This window comes from Aspergillus brunneoviolaceus, assembly GCF_003184695.1.
Source record: "Aspergillus brunneoviolaceus CBS 621.78 unplaced genomic scaffold BO95scaffold_54, whole genome shotgun sequence".
NCBI classification, from domain to species: domain Eukaryota; kingdom Fungi; phylum Ascomycota; class Eurotiomycetes; order Eurotiales; family Aspergillaceae; genus Aspergillus; species Aspergillus brunneoviolaceus.
Window position 1 is genome coordinate 92,106 of NW_020290784.1, and position 9,219 is coordinate 101,324.

At 50.7% G+C, this 9,219-nt stretch overlaps 2 protein-coding genes across 2 annotated transcripts; both read left to right on the forward strand.

Moving 5' to 3' along the window:
- Window positions 1–1,362: 1,362 nt before the first annotated feature.
- Window positions 1,363–2,582, forward strand: BO95DRAFT_445149 (histone H1/H5 family protein; the record flags this gene model as incomplete). The annotated part of the gene is made up of 6 exons (XM_025587077.1): window positions 1,363–1,388; window positions 1,550–1,572; window positions 1,699–1,829; window positions 1,963–2,018; window positions 2,072–2,272; window positions 2,378–2,582. Coding segments are annotated over 6 exons (593 nt in total), but the record flags the coding sequence as incomplete, so codon positions are not given.
- A 3,459-nt stretch (window positions 2,583–6,041) lies between these two features.
- On the forward strand, window positions 6,042–8,987 carry BO95DRAFT_208861 (1-phosphatidylinositol-4-phosphate 5-kinase). The gene is made up of 3 exons (XM_025581099.1): window positions 6,042–7,296; window positions 7,348–8,308; window positions 8,371–8,987. Exons 1-3 carry the CDS (start codon window positions 6,170–6,172, stop codon window positions 8,881–8,883), a joined length of 2,601 nt encoding a protein of 866 aa, XP_025439875.1. The 5' UTR covers window positions 6,042–6,169; the 3' UTR covers window positions 8,884–8,987.
- The last annotated feature ends 232 nt before the right edge of the window (window positions 8,988–9,219 follow it).

Below are 9,219 nucleotides of genomic sequence, written 5' to 3' on the forward strand. Positions count from 1 at the left end.
GAGGAGGAAGAGAAGGTTGGGAGTGCATAACATCATCTCCTCCCCCTCGTGACCTTCCCAAGCCTCCTCCGCACGAGGAAATCAAGTGGAACAATGAACCTTCCACGCGCTCCCTATACACCGTTTCAAAGCCACTGGATCCAGCTCAATGGATGCAAGAGATGCAAGGGGCCGACCAGTAACTGCAGTTGGTCGGACTGTGAGCATCATAGCTGCCATCTAGCTCCATGAGCTTGATTGAACTGCAGAGGAAAGGTTGGGGTGACACCGATGGGCATCATCGGGAGTCGCAGGGAGATCCCCACACGTCACCCACCATCGACTAGAAGATTTTGGAAATACTACGTATACTCACTAGTTGGATAGACCTAGAGGAGATAGAGTGTACGATAGTTTTCCGAATGATGGATGGTAGGTTGGAATGCGACGGAGTGGTGGAAATCAGGTTGTAAGATCGAAAGGTGGGAAAAGCAACACAGCATCGCGGGCGGCTGAGATCAAGAGTTTTTGCTGATAACGGCGAATATATCCCTTCGGGAAAGATTTTAAACCACCTCAGGCGGTAGGAGAGCCGTCGAGGGTGCATATCCGCTAATTTTGAAGGCCAAAGAAGGTAGGTGAAGGGGGAAGATAGAGGGGGCAAAAGAACGCGTCAAGGTTGACAGCAGTCGGATCATGCGCGTGAAAAGAGAGAGAAATCGCAGGTTGAGAGGGAATGCTGATTACTCCAACCCTAGAACGCAGCTCTTGATCTTTTTACTGATCAAACACATCTACTTTACCATAAGCAAAACTACCAAAATATATTAGATGAAGATTTTAAAAAAAAGAAAAGAGAAAAAGAAAATCATCATCAAAATCCATAGAGAGTGAAAAAAAAATCAAATTAGCAAAAAGAGGAGAAATACTTTTGACGTGTTGTGCTCGTCTCGTCTCGTTTCTGAGAGCAGAGCAGAGCAGACAGACAGAGGGTGATCCTGTGTCAACACCCGCTGCCCTATAAAGCGCGGATGCCCCGCGGCCCTTCCACCCCTTCCCTCGTCGATTGCTTTTCTTCTCTTCTGCCACAATTCTCCCCATCTCCCCACCCCCTGCTTGAACCTGACGTTTGTCAAGACATCTCCTGTGTCTATTAAACATCTTTCATCATCTATCTGATTCCTCTTTCATCAACTTCTTCCTTTTCTCCTAACCAAAATGCCTCCCAAGAAAGCTACCTCCACCGGCGCGACCAAGAAGTCCGGCTCGAGCCACGCCTCTTACCGTGGTATGTTTTGACTGATCTTTCTCCACCACCACCTCGCGCTATCTTAATTCTAGCTTCATTTTTGTCGCGAATGACTGCTGATTCGATTAATATAGATATGATCAAGGATGCTATCCTGAATGTGAGTTGATCACGTTGTTCCCGGTGCGCTGTGGGATCACGGGCGCTGGGTGGGAACTTCGCCGACCGTGACACGTCGTCACGGTGCTTAATTGTTCCCAACGCTCCATCAGGCACCGTCTTGTTCCATCCTAGCTGGATCGCTAACATCTATCTAAACAGCTCAAAGAGCGTAACGGTAGCAGGTAAGCTAACTCGTGTTTCCCTGATCACCGCCAGACGCAGGGTCCCGCCCGTCTAGCGACGTGGCAACCCGACACAGCGTCTCTGTCACGATTGAAGCTAACCCGCTCCTCTCCTCTGCCCTGTAGCCGCCAGTCCATCAAGAAATATGTTCTGGCCAACAACAAGATTGCTCCTGCCTCGCAGGCTGCTTTCGACAGCCAGTTCAACAAGGCCATCAAGGCCGGTGTTGAGAAGGGCGAATTCACTCAACCCAAGGGTAAGTCCACCATCTAGGCGCGCGCCTCACTTGCAACCCTCGCCTCGCCAACGGTGAAGCTTGCATCTACGCTTGCTCTGCACGCGTCTTTGTTTATCGCTCCGACACGCCTGCTGACGCGTCTTATCTCCAGGCCCCTCTGGTCCCGTGAAGCTTGCCAAGAAGGAAGCTGCCCCTAAGCCGGCTAAGGTGAGTGACCATCGCATCCTCCCAACTGACCCACATGACTGACTCCATGACAGAAGGCTTCTGCTAAGACTGCTACTAAGAAGACTACCGCCAAGAAGAGCGAGAAGGCCGAGAAGTCTGACAAGACCGAGAAGACTGAGAAGGCCGAGAAGCCCAAGTCTACCACCAAGAAGGCCACTGGCACTACCACCACCAAGAAGTCGGTTGGCAGACCTAAGGCCAACACTGCCAAGCCTCGCAAGGCCTCAACCACTGTAAGTAATGCTGTGTTTGCCCCCCCCCCCCCCCCTTCCCCGCGCTGGGTGCTGTTTTCCCCCCCCCCCCCCTGTTCTCCGCGCTGGATGCTGATTTCCACGCAGGCCCCGGCCGTTGTCGATCAACCTAAGGTCACCAGCACTACCAAGTCTGGACGCGTGACCAAGACAACGGCCAAGCCTGCTGCGAAGAGCAAGAAGTCTACTACTACTGCGAAGAAGGAGAAGGCTGCCCCCGCCGCTGCCGCCGCCTCTGCCTAAGGGAATTTCTTTGCAATCGTTTTGAGCGACCAGTTACCTTTGATCTTTTTGGCCCGTTTCTCTGTTTGCGATGTGTCCTCGGGGTTATATCTTTTGGGTTGTGTCCCCTTCCTTCGTTTGTAATTTTTTCTCTCTCGGCCACCAATCACCTTGAAGGATGGGATGATTGTATCTGGGATATGCTGTGGACTGTTTACTCGGTCGTTTCTTTTCTGTTGGTAGGATCGGCGTCTTGCGGTGGATTTTGCAACGGGATATGTTATTCAATTGCGTGCTATGCTTTGTACGCCAGTCTAAGGACGGGCGTTACGCTTTGGAATGAAACCACTTGTTTAGTTCAACCAGAAACCGTTGTAGTGATTGAAACGGTCGGGCTAGGAATGGGTATGCGATGCCCAAGCCACCATCCAGGGGACATGGACCTAGCCCCGCGATCAAGTCATTCAAGGATACGATCCACCACCAAGCAATGCCAGTGCTTATTGGCATTGGCAAAGAAGACTGTCTACCACGCGGAAGGAATGATCTAAGCTTAAATTTTGTGCATATCCACGGGCCCAGGGGGTTGGATGTTCCATCCAGACACCCAGATCAACTGGTGGAGTCTTCTTGTGCTCTTACTGGGCTCGGCTGAGGAAGTATGGGCACAACAGTCCAATACGCAATTTACCACGAGGTATGGTCCATATCCTAGCGCGTACGGATGGTGTGTTTTGCTAAACTTTGCACCCAAATTCACCAAAAATAGGAATTACTTTTCAAGACTGGGAGGATGTGGGATTATCCGCTTAGTCAGTCAGTTTTTGGGTCAATTAATCTGGTTTTATTTTGAACTTGAAAGTCATAATTAGTACTTAAACTTTTTTTTGCTACATTTGAGACATTTAATGTGTATGTACGGAGTACAGTATATATACCAGTAGGGTTCGAGGGGTCTAGAAATGCAAAAGGAGCTTGAGCCAGCAAACAAAACTTTTCCCGTCCCGCCGGCTAACGGGCTTATCGGCGCCCGATGACTTGCTCGGCTACGGTATGTACAGTACAGTCCGACAGCTAGCTATGAGTAGTAGTTAGAGTTATAAGGTTCTTATTCTTTTGACTGGCAGGCATTCGGGAAGGCAAGTCCCTGTTCACTTAAGGTTTTTTTTTTCTGACTATACCTGTTTGTAGAACCATTGCGTCAGGGTCGATTTGACCCTCTCAGAGAAGGAGGGAGGAGGAGGACGATGGAGAGGAGGGGGATGAGGGGAAGAGATCATTGGGGAGGCGTTTCGGAATGGGAGTGACGTTGGCTTTATCATGGACATTTTGTCGATCATTCGTGCATGCATCAGGAGTTCTACATAGCAAAAATACAATGAGTTCTGCCTTCCTCAATGCCGGATGACGGGAGAGGAGGTTTCCGAACCTGACACTGTTTGGTAGCAGGTTGCATTACCTCCCTTCCACAAAGCTTCAGGTAGATTGGTGCGGAGTAACTGAGACTGTAATCTTCTAGATTTGCATTGTTGGTCTGTGTTGGAGAATCCTGGGCAGGGCCGAGGTGCCAGATACTCTACTACTCTTACTGGATTGAACCCCTTTTGAGACGGTTGGTGTATTAAGTAGTGCTGGCAGAAGATGAAGAGAATAGGCTGCCACAATTCGAGTCCTTGGCTGCGTCGAGGGTCAATCAGGGGCTCCGGGGGTAGGGGAGCTTTTATAGATACGATGGTATGCATTGGGGCCCTTTCTTCAGGTACGGATTGCCAGTCCATGGGTACATAAGACTCTCAACTTTCATCGCTGCTGGGTTTGATGGAGGAGAGATCCGTGAGTAAGGGTATGTGTATCTCAGATGTATATCATGGGTGCAATAGGGCAACGAATGAGTGGAGCCGGGCATTGGGAACTTCCATCCTGACGATTAATGATGATGCATGCTGTCGGAGATCAGGTTGCATATAATACAGCCATGTTTTGTTCCGTGTACTCGGTAGATTCGATTGCTGGGTTGCCTTTATGACAGAAAAGTGTACTGTGCTGTATTGTACTATACTCTGTTCGAAGAGCATGTTGCATGTAGCACGATCATGTCATGGATTTTATAGATTGCACCTGCACATTGACTAGAGTGTTGATTGGAAGTCTCAAGGAGAACGAGCGACTGAGAGAATGCAAAGGTGACGTTGATGTCTTGCAGGGAGTGCCAAGGATCCCCTCTTCTTTCTCGGGCTGGCAACGCAACAAACAATTCCTGCCTGATCGATGAAAAAGAACAAGTAGAACTTACTTGGCATAGCAGAAGGAGCTCTGATGTTGCACTTAGTACAGTGCTGCACATAGAGTCCAGCATCTGGTTTCATACATCTACTTCTATCCCCGGAGCTGCAGGTGTGTACATACTCCGTAGTACATACAGTATGTAAATCATGGTCAATCTTCGATTCCATCGCGTAACTTATCGGAAATTGGTACCTGCCGCGTAATACTGGGTAATGACGGCGGTCCAGCCCTGGTGGAGCTTGCCCACTTTTTTCCTTTCCCCTGCTTTTCAATTCTCTTCTGGACAACTTAGACTAGAATCATTAACTTCTGTAATTATAGCAACAATCCAGTTCGAATCCAGACACTGCCGAACTGTCCCCAATTGCGGTGTTACAGAAAGGGGGAAATACTCTTCTGTCTGTCTATCTATCCTTCCGGTCTGTTCGTTCTGCTGCATTTTCCACCATCATCTCTCCAAACACTACTTCATACCTACTCCGTACCTACTCCGTACTACGTGTAATCTCACCATCACTGCCTTGATCAGGAACCATACCATACAGGTTCAGCTCTCCACGTTTTGGTGGCAGTTCCACTTGAATTACGAGTCCGTTTCGCCCCAAGAATACTCACTCAGTCACTGTTCGTTCGCTCTTCCACTTCTCCTCTTCCTCTTCTTCCTCTTCTCCCTTCCTCTCTCTCTCGCTCTCTCTCTCTCTCTCTCTCCCTCCCTCCCTCCTCTCTCGGTCTTCATTCTCTCCTGCTCTAATCACCCATTCGACAATCCCGACTACGCTCCCTCCCTTCTACCTTCCCCACTCCCTCCTCCATTTCCCCTGCATTCTAGTTATCTCTCCTTTAGCTTTGAATTCTGTTCGTTGTCGTCACTCTGCCTGCATTTGCAACTGATACCCCCGTCCCGCCCTCGTCTTGCCCGCCCTTCTACCCGTTTCCCTCGCCGCGGATTCCACCATTCGTCTCAGCACTTTCTCAAATCACTTTCTCTGCCGACCTCAACCTACTTCCGTCTGTCGCCTCAGGACACGCAAACTTCAAAGAACGTGTTTGTTCTTGACTTCGTTCCCGGTCCTCCAAATTTAGTGGTTCACCTGAACATGCCTATCAGCCGCTGAAGTACTTTCCGCCGGCTGGCCCCCAGCTCGATCTCAGGAACCGTGTTTTTTGCATATCGACAACCGCCATTGATTGATTTGTCCTCTCTCAATCAGCCCCTCTCCACCTCTAGTTGACTCCTCCCCTTTCGTCGCTCGACCAAAAAGGACATTCCGGCTCTTACTCAACAGTCGACGCATTACTCGCAAACGTCGACTCCTCTCCCCCCCCTTGTCCTTATCTCCGCCTCTCCCCCGGGAGTTCGACCAACTGATCATGCCATCGTTTTCCAACGACGTCGCCGCCTACCCAACAGCCACCGTCACGGCTACACACCCTCGGCCATTCGACCCATCACAAGGCAAGCCCACCGAGAAGAACTCGGTGGGGAATACGTTTCTTTGGACAAATTGGCCCAATGGCGACGCTAATCATCTGGAAACCCCCTCGAACGATCGCCAACTCACAAACGGTAGCGCCTTGGCTTTGAATGGTCCGCGATCCAGCGCCAGCTCCTATACCCGGGAATTGCCTCATTCGAAGGACGGTAGCATGCACTCTTTAGGAAACGGGTCCGCTCGAGATCACAAGGAGGATGGTCGGCCCTCAGCGACCTTGGAACGAAATTTATCCGAGAAATCCTTGGACACGGTCACAGGGCCAGGCTCTCCGGCGGCATCGATCGCAAGCCAACAAATCAACGGCACACTCAATCCCCGATCGCTCAATGGAAAACCCTTGGTAAACGGAGATTTCAACCGACAATCAACCGACGAGTTTCACACCCCGGAATACGCAGGCAATGCATCGGCGACCCGTTTATCCACCTCTCCACCTGACGACGCTGGCCGTCTTTCTCCCGATCCCGATCGATTATCCCCGTCGCAGAAAAGCCCTCATCGCTATTCTTCCCCTCCAGCCCCGGAAAATGGTATTTCGCCGGACCAAAGCAACACCAGTCTTCGCCATCGACACACATTACAAGTCCCGCGCACGACGAGCGGGCGTCGTGGTAGTCGTGATCAGTCGGAAGACATGGCTTATAGTAGCGGTCGCCTGTCTCCCACCACCGGAACCCGCCGGACATCCTTCAGCCTGGCCCGACGGGCTACTCGGACCAACCAGTCGGAAAGCTTGCAAGACGAAGCAGCTCCCGACGAAGATGCAGCCCGCTGGGCAGAAGCCATCAAACAGAGGCGAGCCTCGAAGCGAAGACGCCGGGACGAAGACGATGATGATCGCGTCATCGTGGGAACCAAGGTGGACCAGAATCACGTGAATTACGTGACGGCCTACAACATGTTAACCGGAATTCGTTTCACGGTCTCGAGGATCAATGCCAAAATGGACCGGGAGTTGACTCCCGCGGATTTCGAGGCGAAGCACAAATTCTCGTTTGACATGTATGTTCTCAAGTGCTTTTTCTTCACTGTACATTGACTGACGTTCAACAGAACCGGCAATGAATTGACTCCTTCTGCAAAGTACGATTTCAAATTCAAGGATTATGCGCCCTGGGTTTTCCGGCACCTGCGAGCGAAGTTTCGACTCGATCCAGCCGACTATCTGATGTCACTTACAAGCAAGTACATCCTGTCGGAGTTGGGCTCTCCGGGCAAGAGTGGAAGCTTCTTTTACTTTTCCAGAGACTATAAGTACATTATCAAGACCATCCACCACTCCGAGCACAAACTGTTACGCAAGATTCTCCCCGAGTACTACCGGCACGTCGAACAAAACCCAAACACCTTGATTTCGCAGTTCTATGGGCTTCACCGTGTCAAGATGGCCTATGGGCGAAAAATCCACTTTGTTGTCATGAACAACCTCTTCCCTCCGCATCGCGATATCCACCAGACATTCGACCTGAAGGGTTCTATGATTGGCCGTGATCTGCGCGAGGAGGATTTGGAGAAGAACCCGAGAGCGACCTTGAAGGATTTGAATTGGGTTCGGAGGAACCGCGAGATACAGTGTGGCCCGTCTAAACGCGACTTTTTCCTCGCTCAATTAAAGCGAGATGTCGAATTACTCCAAAAGCTCAAGATTATGGATTACTCCTTATTAGTGGGAATTCATGATGTGGAAAGGGGCAACGAGGAGAAGCTCCGCGACAAAACCTTGCAAGTTTTCCAACCGGGGGGTGATCGCGAGGAAGATGCGAACCCCAACATGTTGATGCGCACACCGTCCAAGCTGGAAAACGAACGCAAGGCCCGAGAACTTCGAATGCTCATCAAGCGTGAGCGCCCAGTCCCGTTAGACCAAGCAACTGCGAAAATGCCCGATGAGATTCTCGACGAGAGGAAATACCACGTCTTTTACGCCGATGACGGAGGGTTTCGCGCCACTCATGAGAACGGCCAGCCTGGCGAAGAGATTTACTACCTTGGTATCATTGACTGCTTGACTCACGTAAGTTGCCTCGAGCTGCCAGATTTTGGTATGATGTACTACGTTACTAACAAAATGTACAGTATGGAATGGTGAAGAAATTAGAACACTTCTTTAAGGGTCTGTCCCACGATCGCACTCAAATATCTCCGATTCCTCCAGAAAGTTATGGAGATCGTTTTATCAACTTCATCAAGGGTATCACCATGTCAAAGGAAGAAGCACAGCGACAGCGGGAAGCCAAGGCCATGGGAGAACCGTCCACGGAAAGAACACCTTCTGTCGAAGAGACCATGCAAGCAGCGGAAAGAGAGGCGTCGAGGGAGTCGTCCATTGTACAGCCTCGAACTCTGACGACGGTGCGAGATCCCAACGACTCCGGCGTTCTCGCACCTTCGACACTTCCGATTGTTGAAGAAGCAGGTGAGGCCAGCAGCCTCGGTGGCCACAGTTCACACAGCCGCCATGGCCCACCTGTTCCCGAGAAGGACCTGCCACCAATTCCCCACCAGAACGGTGCGCCTGTAGTCGGCAAAGGGAAGGGGGTCGTTCGCAACGGACAGCCTGAAATGGTTTCTGTCTCTGGCAGACAATAAACCTCCCCGTTGCTGATTTTGAACCGACTTTTCATGATATCCTCGTTCGCAGCTCTGCGCACCTTTCGCATCATATACATACCCTGGCGCCACGGATCATCCGCTTTCCTGCACGCGACGCATCTTCACCCATCCACATCATTCCTATAGTCCTCATGTTGCCACGAGTGATGTTAATTTCAATCATACCATCGGGCGCCAGCCCCTATGGTCAGAATCTCTTTTTTTGACATCTTGAACACGTTCTACTACCTTCTTTTGGTCACTATAGCGGTATCATCCGCTCAACTCAACACATTCTTTCCATCATTCCCACCCGGCATAGCGGATCGCATC

Coding starts and splice junctions, on each gene's coding strand:
- BO95DRAFT_208861 (XM_025581099.1), top strand. CDS start 6,170: ATGCCATCGTTTTCCAACGACGTCGCCGCCTACCCAACAGCCACCGTC. Junction 7,297..7,347: donor CACAAATTCTCGTTTGACAT/GTATGTTCTCAA, acceptor GACGTTCAACAG/AACCGGCAATGAATTGACTC. Junction 8,309..8,370: donor TCATTGACTGCTTGACTCAC/GTAAGTTGCCTC, acceptor CAAAATGTACAG/TATGGAATGGTGAAGAAATT.